This window comes from Phasianus colchicus, chromosome 29 (assembly GCF_987193195.1).
Source record: "Phasianus colchicus chromosome 29, bPhaCol1.hap1.1, whole genome shotgun sequence".
Lineage (NCBI taxonomy): Eukaryota > Metazoa > Chordata > Aves > Galliformes > Phasianidae > Phasianus > Phasianus colchicus.
The window spans coordinates 799,214-824,985 of record NC_143464.1 but is presented as its reverse complement, the minus strand read 5'-3'; the positions used below and the strand labels follow the sequence as shown (position 1 = coordinate 824,985).

Below are 25,772 nucleotides of genomic sequence, written 5' to 3'. Positions count from 1 at the left end.
TTTTTACAAGCCCCTCTTGTCTGTGGTATGCCTGGGCACATTCAATTGTGGTTGAACTCTGACTTACCTATACTCATCTCAGCATGTGGGCTGGACAAAGTCTCTGCAATGCTGCCAGGTGATCTCTCCTTGTTTCCACTTCTTCTATGCTTCTTTTCTGTGTTTGGATTTGAACAGGTCAATCCATTATGATTCCTGCTGCAGTTTTGATATTTTTACTTGGCTTCTTCTTCCTTGGAATGGACTTACCCTATTTGGAAGCAGTGATCCTCAGATAGTTAGCAGATTTTTTGACCTTATGCGCCTCAGAGCCTTACCCTGCTGTTCTGTACCCCACAGATACTTGAAGAAGCCAAGGTGTGCTCTACTGAAGCTCAAATGTGTGAACATGTCTTTTGCCCTCCCTTCAGACTCCTCAGCTCCACCATCCCATGGCCACTGCAGACCAGCTTCTCTTTCACATTCACATTCCCCACCTGCCTTTCCGTGCCGGTGAGTATGAGATCCAGTAGAGCACCTCTTCTCTTTGGTTCCTCCAGGGCTTGGTCAAGAAGCTGCCATCTGTGCTCTCCAGGGATCTTCTGGATGGTGCATGCCTTGCTGTTCTGTCCCTGCAGCAGATACTGCAATGAAAAATACTCCCAAAGTGGACAAGGGCCTGACAACATGAGGCTCCCATCTGTGTGTACAGGGCACTTTCCACTTGCTTTTCCTGATCAGGAAGGCAGGAACAGACACCATAGGTCTCCTCTGTTTGCCATTTCCATTCTCTCTGACCTGGCTGTTCGGCCATCCCCATCAAGAGCTCAGTGCACTCTCACACTTCCTTGTCTCCTCGCCCATCCATTGTTAAGACTCTGTATCCCCCCTGTGCTGCAGTCAGTTGTGGAAGCCATTGAACCGTGTTCCTGTGGTCCAAACATGACCTGAGGCCTATGGTATTTGTGTCCAGAAGGAAAAACACAGGCCTTAGACCCATTGTGGGGCTCAGAATTGTCCAAGCAGCACGGACACTCCTAGGTCACGGTTTTCCTGAAGGCCTCGAGCTGCACCTGCAGCTGCAAGAGAGTGTGCTGGACACCTAAGGAAGTCAGTATGACATTAGGCTGCTTCTGATGCCATTCACATGAGAACACACAGAAAACTGACGTTTTGTCAGTTGAAGAATGAAGATGTGTGTTAGCTTTGCAGTGCCTGGAGCGCCAGAATATGCATCAGATGGAGAACAGAGAAAGATCTGGCTCATTTTGTGAGCTCAGCCATTTAGTCAGCTGCATAACTCTGCATGCTCCATGGAGAAGGGCGGAAAAAGGGTCTTAGAGGAGAACTCAATGCAGGGCTCTCTTGTTGTTTAGGATGGCCAAGAAATGCTTTATCCCCTCTCTGGCCCTCAGCTGATTCTCAGGAAGGAGGTGTCTGTCTCAGGGATTTCCCACACACTTCCCAAGCACTAGCACACATCCAGGAGCACCCCAGGCACCTTGGTCATCACCCAGGCTCTGTGTGTGAGCAACTGACTCCCTGCTGCTGAAGGACCAAGGACTCAGAGCAAGAGCTCACATGCAGGCAACTCCTTGTGCACATCTGAACTGAACCAGAGGAATCCCAGCTTCTCTGGGTCTGTGGAAATCTGAATCCCATTTCGGTCATAGGGTTTCCATCTAGGGATGAGATGCCTGCACTGCCTCAGCTTCATCACTGCTCTGCCCAGGAGAAGTCCACCTCTCTCTGTCCAGGTCTTTGTGCCCTTTTTTCACAGCAAACACTCTCTGGTAGGACTAACCACATGTATGCAATTGGTCACTGCCCAGTGGACATTTGGTGGTTAATGCAGCAGATTTCAGAGTACAATCATGATGCTGTTGTCTTTCAGGAGCTGTTGGCCACAGAGACCCAGGGTCATCTCAGGGAAGATCAGTGGGGAAAAATAAAGTCACACCCTCTTCTGCTGAGCTGTTCTGAGCTCCTGGGACACAGGGAGCTCCTACAAGTGGGCAGTGCTGCAGAGACACAGCTCTGACTAAGAGCAGCTCCCATGTACTCTGCCTCAGCACAAGGGGCGCATTCGGCAGGTGACATGAAGATGGAAGAGAAAGGGGAGAGGGATTACAGGATGTGTGGGGTGTGAATAGGCTGCGACCTCACTGCAGGAGCATTGCTTTCAGCCACTGACATGGTAAGTCTCTCACTATAGGTAATGCAAACACTTTTCCAACAGGGATCACCAAATCTGGCACATCCCAGTGCATATCAGGCTGCATACACTCTGTGTTTCTTTATCATGGAATAAGAGCTGTTCCAGCTGAGGGCTTCCCTGCTGCAGTGCCAGAGCTCAGCCCTGAGGGCACATCAAGAGTGAACCCTTAAGTGCATTTTACCTCTCTGCTTTCCTCTAACGTATATATTCTTTCAGAAAAACCCATAGGCGTTCCCTTAGGTTCCCTTTTTCACTTGAAAAAAATAAACATGCACTTAGATAGTGCTCTGCAGACGGGGTGGGTTCTGGACAGCAAATAGGAATGCAGAGATTTGGGCTGGTGTCTGTATGCTCAGTCAGGGAAATGGCAGGAAAACAGCCCCCAGGGTGAAAAGCTGCAGACCACAGAGATATGATCAGGGAATTACCCCCTTCAGTGCAGGGACCTTGTTCTGGGCAAGCTCCCACCAGAAAAGCCTCTGCCCACATGACATGGGGTCCGATGCGTGAACCAGCTCCTGTGCAGGCAGAGCTCCAGCAGAGCAGAGCAGCATCTCCCCAGGCACGTGTCCATCACCCTCTGCAGTGCACAGGGGCTGAGAGCCACTGCCTGGGGCTGTGGGCAATGCAGTCTGTGAGGCTGGGAAGGAGCTGGCTTTCCCTTAATGAGATGCCATCAGTAGGACACATCTCCCTGAGGTGCCCTTCAGAGCCGTGAGCTGACCTTCAGGATGCAAATATTTCCCCTAGTCAGGCGATCAAAGTGCAGGGAAGAAGCAGAGAGATGCAATATGCAAATGCTGTGGGGTTGGTGAAATCAGTGTTAGGGGTCATTTGCAAGATGTGTGGTGATGAGGCACTGCTGAAGTATATTGAGAAAGGGTGAATACACAGTGATGGGCAGAGGACTCCTGTTTTCTGAGTGGGTCTGACTTCAGAACTTTATGGGAATGCAATTGTATTGCATCTGCTAAGTAGTCAAGCTCAGAGCAATTGGAAAGAAAGCCAGTCAGCTCCCCTTACACTGCACTAAGCAGCAGTGAATCCCTTTGCCTCTCAGGTCTTACAGCTGTTCAGACTTCAGCAAACACTCCTTGGGCATGGTGAGCAGGGTGAGACTTTGTAGGAAAAAGCAATCCCTAGAACTTCTATTTTTTATCCACATATTTTTGGCATTAACATTCAGATGCCAACCAGCACTTCTGCATTAGAAGTGATTTTATCTGATACATTCTGAAAGTAAAGTTTGACTCCACACCATCACCATGGTTCCATGTAACCATAGGGACAAGTCTGCTTCATTGAGATTAAAAGTACAGAGACCCTCATGGCAAATTTGACCTCATGAAATGTAGATCACATCATGGAGATGAATGAACACAGAGCACATGGAAAGACTTGTCCTTGACTTTTATCCTCCTTGAACAGGTCCTGGTGCCCAGAAGTACTGCAGATGCCCAACAGCAGCTCCATCAGCGAGTTCCTCCTGCTGGCGTTGGCAGACACGCAGCAGCTGCAGCTCCTGCACTTCTGGCTCTTGCTGGGCATCTACCTCGCTGCCCTCCTGGGCAACGGCCTCATCAGCACAGCCGTAGCCTGCCACCACCGCCTGCACACCCCCATGTACTTCTTCCTCCTCAACCTCGCCCTCCTCGACCTGGGCTGCATCTCCACCACTCTCCCCAAAGCCATGGCCAATGCCCTCTGGGGCACCAGGCACATCTCCTACGCAGGATGTGTTGCCCAGACCTTCCTGTTTGTCTTTCTGATATCGGCAGAGTATTTCATTCTCACCATCATGTCCTATGACCGCTACGTTGCCATCTGCAAGCCCCTGCACTACGGGACCCTGATGGACAGCAGAGCTTGTGCCACCATGGCAGCAGCTGCCTGGGGCTCTGGGGTTCTCAATGCTTTGCTGCACACTGCCAATACATTTTCCCTGCCTCTCTGCCAAGGGAATGCTGTGGATCAGTTCTTCTGTGAAATTGCCCAGATCGTCAAGCTCTCCTGCCCTGGTTCTTACCTCAGAGAAGTTGGGCTTATCATATTTAGTGCCTTAATCTTTCTTGCTTGTTTTGTTTTCGTTGTGCTGTCCTATGTGCAGATCTTCAAGGCCGTGCTGAGGATGCCCTCTGAGCAGGGACGGCACAAAGCCTTCTCCACGTGCCTCCCTCACCTGGCCGTGGTCTCCCTCTTTGTCAGCACTGCCACATTCGCCTACCTGAAACCCCCATCACTTTCCTCCACATTTCTTGACCTGGTGCTGGCACTGTTATACACAGTGGTCCCTCCAGCAGTGAATCCCCTCATCTACAGCATGAGGAACCGGGAGCTCAAGGATGTCCTCAAGAAACTATTTCTATGTAAGTTTTTTCAGCATTAATTATATCTTCATCATCTTCACATGATTACCACAAACTCAAGAAAAGCTGGGAATGGCATCATGTAATATTTCTTTTTTTTTTTTTCGCTGTTAATTTTTTTAATTCTTACAATAGTTTTTACTCCACTTAAATAATATTATTATTTGGTATTTCCCATGTACATTTTTTTTTTCTTACTCCTGAAATCTTTACTATTCTTCAAGCACTTGGCTGTTTGAGTAGATTTAAAAAAATAATAATAAAAATAAAATGTAGATTATCATCTGTATCTCAGAGAGCAGCCCTGCACACAGAGGGCTGCAGGAACCAAGAGCCCAATGCCACACGTTGCAGCAGCCCTGGTGTCTGTGGGGCTGCCCCTCACTGCCCGCTGGGGGCTCCCTCTCTGCTGCCTTGGAGTTGTGCTGCTGCTTCCCTGGAGCCACGGCCATGGGCAGCAGCAGGACGTGCTCTTTTCAGTGCTGCTCTCTTTGCACCACCTTTGCACGCTGTTCTCCTTTCTCCTTGCACTTCTGTCAGCCCTCAGGTCCTGCATTACGTAGCAGACCAACAAAAAAAACTTTGCCTGCAGTGTGCCTGGAGTTGTTTTAACAGCTTGGAAGAGCATTGCCATGTCAACAGACTGAAGGCTGGACACTTGGGGAGGAGGGAATCCTGTGAAAAATGAGACAGCCTTGCTCTGCCCAAAATGTTCTCATCATGCTGTAGGATGTTCTGACTGCAAACTTGATTTTGATGGACTTGTTTATTGCCACCTCACTCACAGCCCTGGATGGCACACCTGTAAACCTAGGAGCCACAGAAGGACGCCAGAGAGATCCTTGAGGTCCTGTTTGGAGACTTTCCTGCTTCAAAACTATGAGACAAGCACGCTTACAAGTCAAAGACCCTCCACTTCTCTCTGCTGGATCAAAGCTGGAACCCAGACCTGTGATCTCTTTCTCTGTCCCTCTTTCCTCCCTACCCCACTACTCTGTCTCTCTCTATTCTTTCTCTTCCTCTCATTGAGTTGTTAAGTAACACAAGGCTTACTTTGATTTCTTATAACATCACAAGGTGTAGCTGCACATGGAAATAAGTGTAGAAGTGCCAGTACCTTACAGATAACTGTCGTGCACAGATTCACATTAAACTGATGCCTGTGTCTGGACACTGAGTGTCAGTTTCACTGTTATCCAACCAGGGGTTGCAAATCAGCTGAGGTTCCCCATCCGCGCTCGTTGTGTAATCAGTGCAACCCACTTACTTCAAGTGGCATCAGTTGCATGATGGGTGGAGGGAACCTTTCGTTTAAACATCCAGTTCAGCACTGGCAGTCGAGGTGCCAGAGGAGCTGTGTTTCAGTACCGACCACTTCAGAAGCAGCCCGAATCCCCTCATATGCAGCTAAGATCTCCTTCTCAGTTGCAGTGTAGCACTCTTTGGACCCTCTTTATACTCGCCTCCAAAATCCCAGGCATCATCCTCGGGTCTCTCCTGAGGATCTTTACCACAAACTCCAAGTGGGACCTTTCTCTCCAGCAGCAATGTACAGGATGTTCTTTACATCCTGTCCCAGCCATACTGGCCCTAGGGCCATGGCACGGGCTATGTCCTCTGCAATCTGTTCAAAAGCCTGCTGCTTCTGAAATGTAAAGTCATTTTTCATCCGCGTCACCTGATGAAGGAAGTGCACAATAAGGCTATAGTTTGGAACATGCAGTCTCCAAAAGCCCACTACACCCAGAAAAGACTGTGTCTCTCTCTTGCTAGTGGGTGGAGACATAGCAGTGATGTTGTTGGTCACATCTGCTGGAATGTGATGACGCCCATCTTGCCACTTTATACCTAGGAACTGAATCTCCTGGGCAGGTCCATTCACTTTGCCTCGCTTAATAGCAAAACCAGCTTGCAGAAGAATTTGGATTATTCGCTCTCCTTTTGTGAAGGTGACTTCTGCTGCACCTCCCCACACAACGGTATCACAAATGTAATGCAGGGATCCTTGAAATGCCCACCTCACTCTTTACTCCAAGTTCTCTCACACATTACTCTGAGTTTATTCACATTTTGTGTGTGTGTGTGTTTTACTCACACTCTCCTCAGCGTTTACTGAAACATTTCTTCAAGTTTACTCACACTTCACTCTGGGTTTACTCAAACTTTTCTCCGATTTTTACTGACACCCTGCTCCGGGTGTACTCACGCTCTACTCCTGGTCTACCCACACTTTGCTCCTGGTCTTTCTCACACTTCAAGTTTATTCACACTTTAGTCCAGCTTTATTCACACTTCTCTACGTGCTTTACCCATACTTCACTCTGGTTTTTACACACACATTTCTTTAGATTTGCTCTCAATTCACATCCAGTTTTCTCTTCCGTCCTCCCTATGGGCAAAGAACCCATAGTTCTGTGGTGGCACCAACCTTTCTGCCACTTATTCAAAGCCTGCCATTTCCTAGACTGCTCTGCATCCCTCACCACCCCAGAAGAAGGAGAGAGAAAAATACCACTTGTGAAGCCACTCCTTCAGCCATTCGCCCTAACCCCTGAAATCCTTTTGCATAGGTCGCAGGCTTCCCTGAACAATTTCATCACTGCTTACCTGAACTATCAAGAATGGGTAGTAATCAGAGGAGCGAACCAGACCTGGGACTTTTCTGGTGATGCTGGTGGTGCAGGGAGGCCCCAGGGAGGCCACGCACTCTGGGAGAGGTGGAAGGGCCGAGAGCTAGTAGATGGGTTTAACAAATGGATCACAACAGCAACGATCTGAGGAGGAATGGTAATTTACTAAATCCTACTGAACCAAAGTGTGCCCAAAGTGTGAGTCCCCACGATAGTACAAGGGAAGCACATGCCCTTCTCTGCTGCAAACTGAGTGGGGCCTGAGGGAGAGCCACTGTGGTGCAGTCTGGATCTCCACCTATCTTCCTCTTCACACCATGTGCTCCAGGGAATTCTGCCCCTCCCCTCCCATCAGAATGCTCAAAATGCCCATAAAAGGCAGCAAGTGGAACCAGAACGCTAACTCTTTAACTCCCACTGCTTCACATGATGTTTTGGTGTGGAATACTGACATAAAAAAAAAATCACAACACCACAACAGCCAGGACCTCACCACCCTCTCTCTGAAAAGATCCTCCCAGTCTCTAATCTAAATCTCAACTCTTGTAATTTAAAACATTTGTACCTTGTGATATCTGCCCATGTTAAAAGTTGATTTCCATCTTGTTTCTGAGCTCTCGGTGAGTACTGGAAGGCTGCAATGTGTTCTCCTCCAGGCTGTATCTTCTCCCATCTCCCTCAGCCTGTCTTTCCAGGAGAGGTCCTCCAGCCCTCTGATCACCCTCGAGGCTTTCCTCTGGACCTTCTCTAAAAGCTTTACATCATGCTCCAGATGGGGCCTTCTGAGGGCTGAGTAGAGAAGGACAGTGCCCTCCCTTGCTCTGATGACCACCTCTCTGTTGATGCAGCCCAGGGTGCAGTTGGCCTCTCAGGCTGCAAGCACACACTGCTGGCTCCTGTTAAGGTTTTCATCCACCATCTTGAAGTCCTTCCCCTCAGGGCTGCTCTCTAGGAATTCAACCCTCATGCCTGGGATTGTCCCGACACAAGTGCAAAAACTGGCATTTGATCTTGTTGAACCTCATGCTGTTTCTTTGGGCCCACTTTTCAAGCCTGGCCAGGTCCCTCTGGATGGCACCCCTTCATTCTGTCATGCCAACTGCACCACACAGCTTGGTGACATCAGCACACTTGCTGAGGGTGCTCTCTGTCTCATCATCCATGCCTCTGATAGACGTTGAACAGCTCTGGTCCCAAGGCTGACCCCTGTGGACATAACTTGTGATCAGCCTCCACCTGGTGGAGCTGATTTCCCAGAGAGCCATTTACCACAGTCCTTTGGCTGCGACCTTACAACCAATTTCTTATCCAACGAACACTCTGCCCTTCAAATCCATCTCAGACATCTCTCCACAGAGATAAGGAAGTGATGTGGGACCATGCCAAAGGACTTCCAAAAGTCCAGGGAGATTTCTGTACCACTCTGTGTAACTGATGTACTGACAAAGCATCCACATTATCATTCTGACCATAAAGAACCAGGACATGTATTGAACTGTGAGGAAAATACTGATTTCTCATTTAGATCCTTGTAATATTGAGCTAAAGAAAGCATTGTAGATCCTAGGACAAAGGCTGTGTTATAGTAAAACACATCTTTTTGCAGCACACACGAAGAAATTGTTTATTAGATTGATTCTTTGCTTACAAGTGGCACCTGGTAGGTAAGTGTGTTTCTGTAACTTAGCAACCTTCCCTTCAGTACCCAGAGAGCTGCTATTGGAATGGTCTGGAGTTCAGCAAAGGAATCATTACCAGAGCTGCAGTGACACAATGACTGGGTCTGACAACAAGAACAGAAATAACAACTTGTACACAGGGGTAATTTGGGAAGTTATTATTAAATATTAGGGAAAAAAAGTCAGGACATGAGACAATAAAGATTAAATAGAAACATGGCATATCACTTGGATTAGAGTAAATAGGTAAGGAAGAAGAGGATGTGAAATCCTAACTAACAGTGAGCAGATGTATGTGTTGGAAATAATTTATATTATATAGAATAACAGAAACATGTGTTGTGGGTTAGGTGCAGTTTCAAACAATATATTAACGTGAAAGGGACTCAGAATTCAATAGCTGATCCCAAGTGTGCAGAAAAAAACAAACAAACAACAACAACAAAAAACCCTGCATTGATATGTAGCCATTGACACACACAGTTTGTTGTCTTTGGGTTTTAAGCAAAGAAAGAATAAAACACTTTGTGCCTCAACCCAGGAATTGCTGAGATGTGTTCTCTCCCCTGTCCTGTAGAGGGGCAGTGACAGAGCAGCACAGGGGGCACCTGGGAGCCAGGCAAGGTGAGCACAGCGCAGCTGGGCGCTGAGTTCCAGGCTGATTTTGGGGTCCCAGCCCCGCAGCATGAGGCTCCGTGTGCCTTCCCCTCTGCAGGACAGCCCGGCCCCACCGCCCCACAGGCAGCCCCTGGCAGCTCAGTGCAGGCACTGTGTGGGGCAGCATGCGTGCAGTGGTACAGAGATGGGCCCCCAGCACAGCCCCTGACACCACATGTCCTCCTTCTCACAGCACCTACTTCCTCCCCTTTAGTTCATCTTCCTCTTCATCATGGTGCACCCTGGCTCACCTTTTAGCTCTTTCCCCCCAATTTGGCAAACTTCCATTGCTTGTCTTCCCACAATCAACAACTTTCTATCTTGGTCTGGTGTAAGTGCAAACAGTTATATCAAACCCAAGAACAAGTCCTTGCACCTGGTGGAGGCAAAAAAGTGATTTCAGAGCTTCTGTGAAACAGGATCATTGATAAAAACAGGGCTGTTCACACACCAGTCAAAGCTAAACACAGAAGTTTTACCACGAGCACACACTGATTCCTTCTGCTAAAGTAATATATTGTTCAACCGGCTAATACATTGATCCCATTTGCTAATCAAGCCTATATCAGCTCCACGGTGCCTGCTGGCATCTCATTTGCCTGCAGACACAGAGGTGGATCATGGAGGCTGTGAGAAAGTCAGCACTGAGCCAGAGTTCCTATGGGCTCCAGGAGAAAGAGAGCACGGTGATGCCTCTGTACAAGTTGTTGAGACAGATGTGTAGTTTATCCCTGCTGAAATGTGACCAGGGCATCATTTTCCTCACTGCATTTTTGAGCTCCTGGTTCCTCATGCTGTAAATGAGGGGGTTCACTGCTGGAGGCACCACCGAGTACAGAAATGACACCACCAGGTCCAGGGATGGGGAGGAGATGGAGGGGAGCTTCAGGTAGGCAACCATGCCTGTGCTGAGAAACAGGGAGACCACGGCCAGGTGAGGGAGGCACGTGGAGAAGGCTTTGTGCCGTCCCTGCTCAGAGGGCATCCTCAGCACGGCCCTGAAGATCTGCACATAGGACACAACAATGAATACAAAGCACCCAAATAAGGCAAGAATACCAACCACAATAAGCCCAACTTCCCTGAGGTAGGCATCTGAGCAGGAGAGCTTGAGGATGTGGGGGATTTCACAGAAGAACTGGTCCACTGCATTGCCTTGGCAAAAAGGCAGAGAAAATGTGCTGGCAGTGTGCAGCATAGCATTGAGAACCCCAGTGCCCCAGGCAGCTGCTGCCATGCTGGCACAAGCTCTGCTGTCCATCAGGGTCCCGTAGTGCAGGGGCTTGCAGATGGCAACGTAGCGGTCATAGGACATGATGGTGAGGAGAATACTCTGCTGAAAACAAAAACAACAAAAAAAAGACCTGTGCAGCACATCCTGCATAGGAGATGTGCCTGGTGTCCCAGAGGGCATTGGCCATGGCTTTGGGGAGAGTGGTGGAGATGCAGCCCAGGTCGAGGAGGGCGAGGTTGAGGAGGAAGAAGTACATGGGGGTGTGCAGGCGGTGGTGGCAGGCTACGGCTGTGCTGATGAGGCCGTTGCCCAGGAGGGCAGCCAGGTAGATGCCCAGCAAGAGCCAGAAGTGCAGGAGCTGCAGCTGCCGCGTGTCTGCCAACGCCAGCAGGAGGAACTCGCTGATGGAGCTGCTGTTGGGCATCTGCAGTTCCTGGGCATGCAGTCCTGTGCAGAGTGCAGAAGATAATGTCAAGATCATTCTCAGAGGCACTCCTTCTGCTATAATTTTTTTTTTTTTTTTCTTTCTCTCTGCACAATGTTCAATTAACTCCATAACTTCAATTTAATTTCATGAAGTTTAGCATTCCATAAGCAGAAGACGAGTATGCAGCTTATATATTTTTCTCATTTTTTAATCTTATCCCATCTCCCTGGATATTTTCATCTCTTTCCCTGTCTTTAACCCAACTGCTTTTAAAGCACCCAGTCCCATCCTATGTGCCATTACATTTCTGTTAGAGAAAGCTGCCCGACTGCAGGCTAATTTCATTATTCATGTCTGGAGAATACGACAGTATTGTATGTTTGTTCTATCCTTCAAGAGAGGAGAGCCTGAATGCACATTGTGTGACTGTTCACATAATGAGTGAGAATAGTGTGAATCAGGACTCTCAGAGATGTGTTCTAAGTGAACAGCCCATCTAGATTTCTGCCTCCAGTCCTTTCCCTTCCCCTGCCTTGTCTCTCCTCTTGCACAGCGTCCTTAGAAACATTCTGGCATGCAGTGAATCTGTGAGTCCCCCGCCCCAGGCAGAAGCTGTGGCAGCTGAAGGCCCCTGCCCTGAGGGGGGAAGCCCTCATATGGAACAAGTCATTTTCATAATAAAGAAACACAGACTCCCTGCATCCTGATCTGCAATGGGAAGTCCCTGATTTAGTGATCCCTCCAGTAAAAGCAGCCGCACTGCCTGCAGCCAGAGACTTACCGTGTCTATGGCTGTGAGCAGTGTTCCTTCCGTGAGCTCACAGCCTGCTCACACTCCACATAGACTGTAACTCTCCTTCCTCTCTCTTCTATCCTCATGTCACCTGCGGATCATGCCCCCAGCCCTGCTGTGCTGTGCAGAAGAGCTGCTCCTGGGCACAGCTGTCTCTCTGCAGCACTGCCCCCTTGTAGGAGCTTCCTGTGTCCCAGGAGCCTGGCCCAACTCTGCAACAGAGGATGTGATTTTTTTTTCCCCAGGTAATCTCCCTTGAGATGTCCCTGCATCTCCATGGCCAACAGCTCCTGAAAAATAACAGTGTCATGACTTTACTTTGAAATCTGCTTAGTTAACCACCAAACGCCCAGTGGACAGTGACTAATTCCAGACATGTGATTAGAGAGTGTTTGCTGAAACAAAAAGGACACACTGAGAAGGTCAGGAAGGGTGGACTTCCCCTGGGCAGGGCACTGATCCAGCTGAGGTAGTGCAGGCATTTCATCGCTAGTTGGAAACTCTGGGGCTGAAATCAGATTCTGCTCCCCACGGACCAACAGGAGTTTCAGAGATTCCTCTGGTTCAGTTCAGATGTGCACAAGGAGTTGCCTGCATGTGAGCTGCTGCTCCGAGTCCTTGGTCCTTCAGCGGGGAGTCAGTTGCCCAACACAGGCCCTGGGTGATGACCAAGGTGCCTGGGGTGCTCCTGGATGTGTGCTAGTGCTTGGGAAGTGCGTGGGAAATCCCTGAGACAGACACCTCCTTCCTGAGCATCAGCTGAGGGCCAGAGAGGGGATGGAGATATTCTTGGCCATCCTAAATGATATCAGACCCTTGCATTGATGGCAATTTATGGCACTTGTGTGTCTTTTTTCACTTTTCTCCATGGAGCATGCAGAGGTATGCAGCTGCCTAAATGGATGAGCTCTCAAAAGAAGAGGCAGATCTTTCTCTGTTCTACATCTGCTGAATATTCTGGAGCTCAAGGCACGACAGAGCTGACACACATCTGTATTGTTTAACAGAAAACACTTCAGTTTTCTATGGGCTCTCAAGCAAACGGTGTCAGAAGCAGCCACGTCATGTCATGTCATGCCAGTTCTCCAGGCTGTCCAGCACACTCACATGCAGCTGCAAATGCAGCACAGGGCCTTCAGGAAAGACAGATTCAGGAGTGTCTGTGCTGCTTAGTCAACTTGACGCCCCACAGTGGATCCAATGCCTTTGTGCCATCTTCATAAAGACCATGGATGCAGTGAATCCAATGACCCATCCTGAATAGGTTGTTTTCTTCTGTGCTTTTTCACTAATGAGAACACCAGCACATGCTGGGCTAGAAAGCTTTGAAGAGTTGCAGACCTGAGGTCTTGTTTGGATCTCAGGGATGTGGTGAAATGGCTTCCAAAAGAGACAAGGAAGGGCAACTGCCCTTTCAGAGAGTGCACTGAGCTCATCTTGGGGGAGGCAGAGCAGCCAGGTCAGAGTGAATGGCAATGGCAATGGCAAACAGAGGAGACCAACGGCGTCTGTTCCTGGCTTCCTGATCTGGAAGAGCAAGTGGAAAGTGCCCTTTACATGCAGATGGGAGCCTCGTGTTGTCAGGCCCTTGTCCCATTTGGGGGCTTTTTCCACTGCAGTGTCTGCTGCAGGGACAGCAGAGCAGGGCATGCACCATCCAGAAGAACCCTGGAGAGCACAGCTGGCAGCTTCTTGACCAAGCCATAGAGGAACCAAAGAGCAGAGGTGCTCTGCTGCATCTCATACTGCCAAGGAAGGGTTGATGGGGAATGTGAATGTGAAAGAGAACCTGGTCTGCAGTGGCCATGGGATGGTGGAGCTGAGGAATCTGAAGGGAGGGCAAATGAGAAGCTCACACCTTTGGGCTTCAGGAGAGCACACCTTGGCTTCTTCAAGTGTCTGTGGTGTACAGAACAGCAGGGAAAGGTACTGAGGGAATAGGGTCAAAAAATGTGGCAACTATCTAAGCAACTTGGCTTCCAAGCAGAATATTTCCATTCCGAGGAAGAGGAAGGCAAGTTAAGATGTCAGAAATCCTGCATTATTGTGAATTGATTGTGTTGCTCTAACCCAAACACAGAAAGGAAGCGTACAGGAAATGGAAACAAGAAGTGAGCACCTGGCAGCAATGCAGAGACTTTGTCCAGTGTTCCTGAGATGAGTCTAGGAAAGTCAGAGTTCAACTGCAATTGAATGTGCCCAGGCATATCATAGACAAGAAGGGCTTGTAGAAATATGTAGTCTACAAAAGAAAGGCTAACGAGAATGTGGGCCCACAGTAGAATGGTGTAGGGAACATGGTGAGACAGGACATGGAAAAGTCTCTGATACTCATTTCCTTCCTGACCTCACGGTTTATTAGTTTGTCTGGTCTTCTTGGAATCCTAGGAGGCAGAGACAGGTGGGAATTGTTGGTGCATGGCAGATGTGTCCTTGGTGAAAAAAGAGGTGATCAGGGAATACCTAAGCAAACAGGATACTGAGTTGGACGAGACTGACAGGAACCACAGAATCCTTGAATGGCTTGGATCGGAAAGACCTAAAAGACCATCCAGTTTCAGCTCCCTTGCTGTGGGCAGCGCTGTCATCCAGTACATGAGGATGCTTGGGGCCCTTGACATCTTGAACTTTGCCAGGGATGGGGCATCCACCACTGCTCTGGGCTACCTGTTCCACAGCTGTTCCATGCCTCACAATCATGATCTTAGAAATGTTAAGAATTCCTTCCACATGTTTAATGTTAGTATCTCCTGTAATCAATAACTATTCTTCCTTGTTTCAGAATTTGGAAATCTGGTAAGAAATCAGGTTTCCAGTTTTTTAATATGAAGAAGATAATGGGTGGAAGATGGAGGGAAGGCATTATCCAGAGCATTGCCTCTACAGTTCAGATCCCCAACACAAGGCTGATGAGAGCAAGACAAAGTGAGTTTGGGAAGGTTCACTCAAGGTGACTGGGGATGGAGCACTTCACATGTGAGGAGAGACTGATGGAGCTGGGCTTGTCCAGCAAGGACAACGGAAGCCTGATGGGGATCTGTCCACACAGTGACAGAGCAGAGCTCATTAGGGGACATCCTGGGTCAATATCAGTTGCAAAGTGTTGCTTTAAATTCTTGTTTAAACTGAACAATAACTAACTAAATAAATAGACTTCATTAATGCCTGTCGTTCTCTTCCTCTTTTAGATGTCTCCAGATACCTGTCCAGTTTGCTGCACAAGTTCTGAACACCTGAAGAAGATGACAGGAAGGCACAAGGCACAGGAGGGCTCTTCAGGTTGTAATGGGCCCCAGGGGGCATTTGCTGCTGAGTCCATCACCTCCAGTGCAGAAAGAAGATTGCAAGAAGTGCTCAAGAAGACAAAGTCAGAAGGAACAGTGAAGTTTCTTGGAGTATTAATGGGCCCCACTGAGGGCCATGGACAAGCAAGCTTCCCCAGGGACTCGTTAGAGCAGATAATTGGAAGCCATGATTGCAGGCAGACCAAGGCACTGGGATGGTGGCTGTGATGCTGAGCAAAGCCTCCTTTGTCTTCTGAAGCAGAAAGGCCAAGGCCTGATCCCCAGAGCCTTGGCAGGGTGATCGTGTCCCTCCTGCTGGCTCAGGGCCCTTCCTGGGGCAGTGGGATGGAGGTTTGTCTGATGTCAAATGGAAGACCAGGGCACAGCAGCTGCCAGACTCTGCATGGGGTGCAAGGATGCCGTGAGGCCCAAGTCCCATGTGGGCAGTGTGTCTCATGCCAGGATGTGGGATGTGAGAGGGGCTCAGTCTGAACAAGCAGTCAATCACAACAGAACTTTGAACTCCCAGGCCCAAGGTGGAGGCACCATTTCCTCACTGGTAGCATTTGGTTCTGGGGATGCCGTGTTTGATGCTCACCCACATGCAGAGCTCCTGTCTGACTGCAACACCACTGTGCTCATATCAGCTGTGACGACACAGTGGAGCTGAAATCACTGAGCTTGTCTCCCCTTTACAGCACAGTGACTCTGACATCACTGTAATAATGATCACTGCCATAACTCAGTAATTCTGACATCACTGCTCTCCACACTTTTGAGAGAACATCGTGACTGTGTTACTCAACTCCTACCCACAGTGACACCACAGTCATTCCAACCCACCGTGCTTGTATCCAGCTTGTCATGGAATCCTAAGACAACCCACAATGGGAAGGACCCATAGTGATCACCAGGTCCAATGTTTGGCTCCACACACCCGTCCTAAAAGCAGAGCATATGACTGAGTGTGTTCTCTTGTTACGGAGTTATCTGGATCAATGTGTGTCCGTGACAGAGGGCTGAAGGCTTGGCAGTACCACTGGCCAAAAAATAAAATAAAATAAACAAAATAAAATAAAACAAAATAAAATAAAATAAAATAAAATATAAAAAAATTATAATAATAAATAAAGAAATAAAATAATAATAAAAATAATAAAAAACAGCATCAATGATTGAAGAAGGAAACTTATTTTTACTAAACATGATACTGGAATGTAAGATAACACAATGTTATAAAATAAAATTGGAATTTAGGGTAATAACTCAAATATAATGAGAGAGCAAGTGTCTGAAACCAAAAGCCTTACTTTGAACTGAAGGCGCACGGCTGGGGCGCGCAGCCACACACTGCCAGGCAGCGAGCAAGTGAGAGATCCCAGGTCTTCCTCCCACGGCTTATCTTCCCCTCTGAACTCAGAGTCCCCTGGGATATGCGGTTCTTCTTCTCTTCTGAGAACCAGGTATCCAGAAAGTTGTCCGTCCACAGAACTGGAGTATTAACTCTTTAATTCCCGGTGCTTTACATGATGTTATGATGTGGAATACTGATAACAAGAATCATAAAACCATGACACCAGATGGGGCATTGGCAGCTTTGCTCGGCACACACAATCTGTTAGGACAAACAATGCTTCTGAAATCAGCTTGGCTACTGGTGGTTAATTCATCTGACTTCAAAGTACGTTTTGCAGAGATGACCCTGTTGTCTATCGGGAGCTGCCAGCCCTGCAGCCCCCAAGTCATCTCCAGGGAGAGCAGTGAGGAAGAGAAAATGACATCCTCTGCTGGGCTGGGCTGGGCTGGGCTCCTGGGACTCAGGGAGCTCCTACAAGTGGGCAGCGCTGCACAGAGACAGCTGTGCCCAGGAGCAGCTCTTCTGCACAGCACAGCCTGCAGGTGACAGGAGGAGAGGAGAGAAAGGGCAGAGAGCTTATAGGATGTGTATGGTTTGAGCAGGTGTTGAGCTCACTGCAGGAGCACTGCTCACAGCCTTTGACAAGGTAAGTCTCACTGCAGGCTTTGACTCTGCCGCCTGCCAGGCTCAGCACTCAGCACTCAGCACTCAGCACTCAGCACTCAGCACTCAGCACTCAGCACTCAGCCTGCCCGGGGAGCTGCCCAGGGCGCTGCGGGGAGATGTGTGGGGGGAAGGAGTCCCACGGCAGGGCAGGGCAGAGGTCTTCTGCTGCCACAGCTGCTGCCTGGGGCAGGGGGATAACAGCTACACTCACCACTGGGTGTTTTTTTCCAAGGGTGCTTTGCAGGAGGAGAGACAAGGCAGGGATTTTCCAACACCTGTTCTTAGGGAAGGAGAATGAGTTGGAGGCGGAATTCTGAAAGGAGATGTGAAATATGAACACATCTCTGAGAATCCTGAATTGTACCATTCACAATTTGCCCTTATATGAACATTCTCCTAAAGTGCTTTCAGCTGAAATTGCTATCGTTTTCTGCTGACATGAATAATGCTCTTATCCTGAAAACAGACAGCTTTCCCTAACAGAAATTTAAGTGCGGAAAAGAGGTAGGGATGGGCACTGTGAGTGCAGACAGCATAAAGATATGAGGGATGGAAATTGATTGTAAGAGGAAATTATCTAGGAAGCTGAGATATGATTAGGAAATGAGAGGAAAGTAAGAGCTCTTTCAGCTTCTACTTCTTAAGGTACACTAAAGCTCATGCAAGGAAATTGAAGTTATGGAGTTAAATGAACATTTTTCAAAGAGAAAGAAACATTTCTATAGTATAGCAGGAGGAGAGTGTCTGCGAGTTATCTTGACTTCTGTCATTATTTTCTGCACTCTGCAAAGGACTCCATGCCCAGGAACTGCAGATGCCCAACAGCAGATCCATCAGCGAGTTCCTCCTGCTGGCGTTGGCAGACACGCGGCAGCTGCAGCTCCTGCACTTCTGGCTCTTGCTGGGCATCTACCTGGCTGCCCTCCTGGGCAACGGCCTCATCAGCACAGCCGTAGCCTGCCACCACCGCCTGCACACCCCCATGTACTTCTTCCTCCTCAACCTCGCCCTCCTCGACCTGGGCTGCATCTCCACCACTCTCCCCAAAGCCATGGCCAATGCCCTCTGGGACACCAGGACCATCTCCTATGCTGGATGTGCTGCACAGGTCTTTTTCTTTTTCTTCTTCATCTCAGCAGAGTATTGCATTCTCACCATCATGTCCTATGACCGCTACGTTGCCATCTGCAAGCCCCTGCACTACGGGACCCTGATGGACAGCAGAGCTTGTGCCACCATGGCAGCAGCTGCCTGGGGCACTGCGGTTCTCCATGCTCTGCTGCACACTGCCAGCACATTTTCCCTGCCTCTCTGCCAAGGCAATGCTGTGGATCAGTTCTTCTGTGAAATTCCCCAGATCCTCAAGCTCTCCTGCTCAGATGCCTACCTCAGGGAAGTTGGGCTTATTGTGGTTGGTATCCTTGTGTTTTTTGGGTGCTTTGTATTCATTGTTGTGTCCTATGTGCAGATCTTCAGGGCTGTGCTGAGGATGCCATCTGAGCAGGGACAGCACAAAGCCTTCTCCACGTGCCTCCCTCACCTGGCCGTGGTCTCCCTCTTTGTCAGCACTGCCATGGTTGCCTACCTGAAGCTCCCCTCCATCTCCTCCCCATCCCTGGACCTGGTGGTGTCATTTCTGTACTCGGTGTTGCCTCCAGCAGTGAACCCCCTCATCTACAGCATGAGGAACCAGGAGCTCAAGTATGCAGTGAGGAAAATGATGCCCTGGTCACATTTCAGCAGGGATAAACTTCACATCTGTCTCAACAAGTGACTCAGTCTGTGCAATAACAAACTTATGTTCCTTACTGATTATAATTTATTTATGTTTATCACTTCATTTTTCTTTGCTGTTCATATTTATGTGTGTGTGTGTAATTATCATTAGTGGTTACCATGGTCCTACACATATGTTTGGCTTCCTTCTACTTGTACTGAGGCATCACCGTGCTCTCTTTCTCCTGGAGCCCATAGGAACTCTGGCTCAGTGCTGACTTTCTCACAGCCTCCATGTTCCACCTCTGTGTCTGCAGGCAAATGAGATGCCAGCAGGCACCGTGGAGCTGATATAGGCTTGATTAGCAAATGGGATCAATGTATTAGCCGGTTGAACAATATATTACTTTAGCAGAAGGAATCAGTGTGTGCTCGTGGTAAAACTTCTGTGTTTAGCTTTGACTGGTGTGTGAACAGCCCTGTTTTTATCAATGATCCTGTTTCACAGAAGCTCTGAAATCACTTTTTTGCCTCCACCAGGTGCAAGGACTTGTTCTTGGGTTTGATATAACTGTTTGCACTTACACCAGACCAAGATAGAAAGTTGTTGATTGTGGCAAAACAGGCCCCCAAATTGGGGGGAAAGAGCTAAAAGGTGAGCCAGGGTGCACCGTGATGAAGAGGAAGATGAACTAAAGGGGAGGAAGTAGGTGCTGTGAGAAGGAGGACATGTGGTGTCAGGGGCTGTGCTGGGGGCCCATCTCTGTACCACTGCACGCATGCTGCCCCACACAGTGCCTGCACTGAGCTGCCAGGGGCTGCCTGTGGGGCGGTGGGGCCGGGCTGTCCTGCAGAGGGGAAGGCACACGGAGCCTCATGCTGCGGGGCTGGGACCCCAAAATCAGCCTGGAACTCAGCGCCCAGCTGCGCTGTGCTCACCTTGCCTGGCTCCCAGGTGCCCCCTGTGCTGCTCTGTCACTGCCCCTCTACAGGACAGGGGAGAGAACACATCTCAGCAATTCCTGGGTTGAGGCACAAAGCGTTTTATTCTTTCTTTGCTTAAAACCCAAAGACAACAAACTGTGTGTGTCAATGGCTACATATCAATGCAGGGTTTTTTGTTGTTGTTGTTTGTTTGTTTTTTTCTGCACACTTGGGATCAGCTATTGAATTCTGCGTCCCTTTCACGTTAATATATTATTTTAAACTGCACCTAACCCACTACACATTTTACTGTTATTCTATATAATATAAATTATTTCCAACACATACATCTGCTCACTGTTAGTTAGGATTTCACATCCTCTTCTTCCTTACCTATTTACTCTAATCCAAGTGATATGCCATGTTTCTATTTAATCTTTATTGTCTCCTGTCCTGACTTTTTTTCCCTAATATTTAATAATAACTTCCCAAATTACCCCTGTGTACAAGTTGTTATTTCTGTTCTTGTTGTCAGACCCAGTCTGTTGTGTCACTGCAGCTCTGGTAATGATTCCTTTGCTGAACTCCAGACCATTCCAATAACAGCTCTCTGGGTACTGAAGGGAAGGTTGCTAAGTTACAGAAACACACTTATCTACCAGGTGCCACTTGTAAGCAAAGAATCAATCTAATAAACAATTTCTTCGTGTGTGCTGTAAAAAGATGTGTTTTACTATAACACAGCCTTAGTCCTAGGATCTACAATGCTTTCTTTAGCTCAATATTACAAGGATCTAAATGAGAAATCAGTATTTTCCCCACAGTTCAATACATGTCCTGGTTCTTTATGGTCAGAATGATAATGCGGATGCTTTGTCAGTACATCAGTTAGACAGAGTGGTACAGAAATCTCCCTGCACTTTTGGAAGTCCTTTGGCATGGTCCCACATCACTTCCTTATCTCTGTGGAGAGATGTCTGAGATGGATTTGAAGGGCAGAGTGTTCACTGGATAAGAAATTGGTTGGAAGGTCGCAGCCAAAGGACTGTGGTAAATGGCTCTCTGGGAAATCGGCTCCACCAGGTGGAGGCTGATCACAAGTTATGTCCACAGGGGTCAGCCTTGGGACCAGAGCTGTTCAACGTCTATCAGAGGCATGGATGATGAGACAGAGAGCACCCTCAGCAAGTGTGCTGATGTCACCAAGCTGTGTGGTGCAGTTGGCATGACAGAATGAAGGGGTGCCATCCAGAGGGACCTGGCCAGGCTTGAAAAGTGGGCCCAAAGAAACAGCATGAGGTTCAACAAGATCAAATGCCAGTTTTTGCACTTATGTCGGGACAATCCCAGGCATGAGGGTTGAATTCCTAGAGAGCAGCCCTGAGGGGAAGGACTTCAAGATGGTAGATGAAAACCTTAACAGGAGCCAGCAGTGTGTGCTTGCAGCCTGAGAGGCCAACTGCACCCTGGGCTGCATCAACAGAGAGGTGGTCATCAGAGCAAGGGAGGGCACTGTCCTTCTCTACTCAGCCCTCAGAAGGCCCCATCTGGAGCATGATGTAAAGCTTTTAGAGAAGGTCCAGAGGAAAGCCACGAGGGTGATCAGAGGGCTGGAGGACCTCTCCTGGAAAGACAGGCTGAGGGAGATGGGAGAAGAAACAGCCTGGAGGAGAACACATTGCAGCCTTCCAGTACTCACCGAGAGCTCAGAAACAAGATGGAAATCAACTTTTAACATAGGCAGATATCACAAGGTACAAATGTTTTAAATTACAAGAGTTGAGATTTAGATTAGAGACTGGGAGGATCTTTTCAGAGAGAGGGTGGTGAGGTCCTGGCTGTTGTGGTGTTGTGATTTTTTTAATGTCAGTATTCCACACCAAAACATCATGTGAAGCAGTGGGAGTTAAAGAGTTAGCGTTCTGGTTCCACTTGCTGCCTTTTATGGGCATTTTGAGCATTCTGATGGGAGGGGAGGTGCAGAATTCCCTGGAGCGCATGGTGTGAAGAGGAAGATAGGTGGAGATCCAGACTGCACCACAGTGGCTCTCCCTCAGGCCCCACTCAGTTTGCAGCAGAGAAGGGCATGTGCTTCCCTTGTACTGTCGTGGGGACTCACACTTTGGGCACACTTTGGTTCAGTAGGATTTAGTAAATTACCATTCCTCCTCAGATCGTTGCTGTTGTGATCCATTTGTTAAACCCATCTACTAGCTCTCGGCCCTTCCACCTCTCCCAGAGTGCGTGGCCTCCCTGGGGCCTCCCTGCACCACCAGCATCACCAGAAAAGTCCCAGGTCTGGTTCGCTCCTCTGATTACTACCCATTCTTGATAGTTCAGGTAAGCAGTGATGAAATTGTTCAGGGAAGCCTGCGACCTATGCAAAAGGATTTCAGGGGTTAGGGCGAATGGCTGAAGGAGTGGCTTCACAAGTGGTATTTTTCTCTCTCCTTCTTCTGGGGTGGTGAGGGATGCAGAGCAGTCTAGGAAATGGCAGGCTTTGAATAAGTGGCAGAAAGGTTGGTGCCACCACAGAACTCTGGGTTCTTTGCCCATGGGGAGGACGGAAGAGAAAACTGGATGTGAATTGAGAGCAAATCTAAAGAAATGTGTGTGTAAAAACCAGAGTGAAGTATGGGTAAAGCACGTAGAGAAGTGTGAATAAAGCTGGACTAAAGTGTGAATAAACTTGAAGTGTGAGAAAGACCAGGAGCAAAGTGTGGGTAGACCAGGAGTAGAGCGTGAGTACACCCGGAGCAGGGTGTCAGTAAAAATCGGAGAAAAGTTTGAGTAAACCCAGAGTGAAGTGTGAGTAAACTTGAAGAAATGTTTCAGTAAACGCTGAGGAAAGTGTGAGTAAAACACACACACACACAAAATGTGAATAAACCCAGAGTAATGTGTGAGAGAACTTGGAGTAAAGAGCGAGGTGGGCATTTCAAGGATCCCTGAATTACATTTGTGATACTGTTGTGTGGGGAGGTGCAGCAGAAGTCATCTTCACAAAAGGAGAGCGAATAATCCAAATTATTCTGCAAGCTGGTTTTGCTATTAAGCAAGGCAAAGTGAATGGACCTGCCCAGGAGATTCAGTTCCTAGGTATAAAGTGGCAAGATGGGCGTCATCACATTCCAGCAGATGTGACCAACAACATCACTGCTATGTCTCCACCCACTAGCAAGAGAGAGACACAGTCTTTTCTGGGTGTAGTGGGCTTTTGGAGACTGCATGTTCCAAACTATAGCCTTATTGTGCACTTCCTTCATCAGGTGTCGTGGATGAAAAATGACTTTACATTTCAAAAGCAGCAGGCTTTTGAACAGATTAAAGAGGACATAGCCCGTGCCATGGCCCTAGGGCCAGTATGGCTGGGACAGGATGTAAAGAACATCCTGTACACTGCTGCTGGAGAGAAAGGTCCCACTTGGAGTTTGTGGTAAAGATCCTCAGGAGAGACCCGAGGATGATGCCTGGGATTTTGGAGGCGAGTATAAAGAGGGTCCAAAGAGTGCTACACTGCAACTGAGAAGGAGATCTTAGCTGCATATGAGGGGATTCGGGCTGCTTCTGAAGTGGTCGGTACTGAAACACAGCTCCTCTGGCACCTCGACTGCCAGTGCTGAACTGGATGTTTAAACGAAAGGTTCCCTCCACCCATCATGCAACTGATGCCACTTGGAGTAAGTGGGTTGCACTGATTACACAACGAGCGCGGATGGGGAACCTCAGCTGATTTGCAACCCCTGGTTGGATAACAGTGAAACTGACACTCAGTGTCCAGACACAGGCATCAGTTTAATGTGAATCTGTGCACTACAGTTATCTGTAAGGTACTGGCACTTCTACACTTATTTCCATGTGCAGCTACACCTTGTGATGTTACAAGAAATCAAAGTAAGCCTTGTGTTACTTGACAACTTTGTGAGAGGAAAAGAAAGAAAAGGGAGTGACAGAGTTGGGGGTGGTGGTGGTGGGCAGGGGGGGGGAGGACAGAGAAAGAGATCACAGGTCTGGGTTCCAGCTTTGATCCAGCAGAGAGAGGTGGGGGGTCCTTGACTTGTAAGCGTGCTTGTCCCATAGTTTTGAAGCAGTAAGTCTCCAAACAGGAACTCAAGGATCTCTCTGGTGTCCTTCTGTGGCTCCTAGGTTTACAGGTGTGCCATCCAGGGTTGTGAGTGAGGTGGCAATAAACAAGCCCATCAAAAACAAGTTTGCAGTCAGAACATCCTACAGCATGATGGGAACGTTTTGGGCAGAGCAAGGCTGTCTCATTTTTCACAGGATTCCCTCCTCCCCAAGTGTCCAGCCTTCAGTCTGTTGAGATATCAATGTACTTCCAAGCCTTTGAGACAACTCCAGGCACACAGCAGGCAAAGTGTTTTTTGTTGGTCTGCTACGTAATGCAGGACCTGAGGGCTGACACAAGTGCAAGGAGAAAGGAGAACAGCGTGCAAAGGTGGTGCAAGGAGAGCAGCACTGAAAAGAGCACGTCCTGCTGCTGCCCATGGCCGTGGCTCCAGGGAAGCAGCAGCACAACTCCAAGGCAGCAGAGAGGGAGCGCCCAGCGGGCGGTGAGGGGCAGCCCCACAGACACCAGGGCTGCTGCAACGTGTGGCATTGGGCCCTTGGTTCCTGCAGCCCTCCTGTGTGCAGGGCTGCTCTCTGAGATACAGATGATAATCTAATTTTTATTTATTTATTTATTTATTTTTAAATCTACTCAAACAGCCAAGTGCTTGAAGAATAGTAAAGATTTCAGAAGTAGGGGGAAAAAAAAGTACATGGGAAATATAGGTTAATAATATTATTTATGTGAAGTAAAAACTATCATAAGAATTAAAAAATAATCAAGGAAAAAGAATGGAAATATTGCATGATGCCATTCCCGGCTTTTCTTGAGTTTGTGGTACTTATGTGAAGATGATGAAGATATAATCAATGCTGAAAAAACATATGTATAAATAACTTCCTGAGGACAGCCTTGAGCTCCCGGTTCCTCATGCTGTAGATGAGGGGGTTCAGCATTGGAGGCACCACCGAGTACAGAAATGACACCACCAGGTCCAGGGATGGGGAGGAAAGTGATGGGGGCCTCAGATGGGAAAACGTGGCAGTGCTGAGAAACAGGGAGACCACGGCCAGGTGAGGGAGGCACGTGGAGAAGGCTTTGTGCCGTCCCTGCTCAGAGGGCATCTTCAGCACAGCCCTGAAGATCTGCACATAGGACAGCACAACGAAAACAAAACAAGCCAGAAAGATTAAGGCACTAAATATGATAAGCCCAACTTCTCTGAGGTAAGAACCAGGGCAGGAGAGCTTGAGGATCTGGGCAATTTCACAGAAGAACTGATTGATGGCATTGCCTTGGCAGAGAGGCAGGGAAAATGTATTGGCAGTGTGCAGCAGGGAATAGAGAAGCCCAGTGCCCCAGGCAGCTGCTGCCATGGTGGCACAAGCTCTGCTGTCCATCAAGGTCCCGTAGTGCAGGGGCTTGCAGATGGCAACGTAGCGGTCATAGGACATGATGGTGAGGACAGAACATTCTGCTGAGATGAAGAAGAGAAAGAAAAAGACCTGTGCAGCACATCCTGCGTAGGAGATGTGCCTGGTGTCGCAGAGGGCATTGGCCATGGCTTTGGGCAGAGTGGTGGAGATGCAGCCCAGGTCGAGGAGGGCGAGGTTGAGGAGGAAGAAGTACATGGGGGTGTGCAGGCGGTGGTGGCAGGCTACGGCTGTGCTGATGAGGCCGTTGCCCAGGAGGGCAGCCAGGTAGATGCCCAGCAAGAGCCAGAAGTGCAGGAGCTGCAGCTGCCGCGTGTCTGCCAACGCCAGCAGGAGGAAC

General features: G+C 48.6%; 4 protein-coding genes across 4 annotated transcripts; 2 read left to right on the top strand and 2 right to left on the bottom strand.

Annotated features, from left to right (window-relative positions):
• Window positions 1-3,818: 3,818 nt before the first annotated feature.
• LOC149914443 (olfactory receptor 14J1-like) lies at window positions 3,819-4,583 on the top strand. The gene has a single exon (XM_090126775.1). It carries the CDS (start codon window positions 3,819-3,821, stop codon window positions 4,581-4,583), a length of 765 nt encoding a protein of 254 aa, XP_089982901.1.
• A 5,604-nt stretch (window positions 4,584-10,187) lies between these two features.
• LOC116240359 (olfactory receptor 14J1-like) lies at window positions 10,188-10,844 on the bottom strand. The gene has a single exon (XM_031610683.2). It carries the CDS (start codon window positions 10,842-10,844, stop codon window positions 10,188-10,190), a length of 657 nt encoding a protein of 218 aa, XP_031466543.2.
• Window positions 10,845-18,104: 7,260 nt separating this feature from the next.
• On the top strand, window positions 18,105-19,064 carry LOC149914442 (olfactory receptor 14C36-like). The gene has a single exon (XM_090126333.1). It carries the CDS (start codon window positions 18,105-18,107, stop codon window positions 19,062-19,064), a length of 960 nt encoding a protein of 319 aa, XP_089982459.1.
• A 5,801-nt stretch (window positions 19,065-24,865) lies between these two features.
• Window positions 24,866-25,453, bottom strand: LOC149914441 (olfactory receptor 14J1-like). Its single transcript, XM_090126344.1, has one exon. It carries the CDS (start codon window positions 25,451-25,453, stop codon window positions 24,866-24,868), a length of 588 nt encoding a protein of 195 aa, XP_089982470.1.
• Window positions 25,454-25,772: the final 319 nt, after the last annotated feature.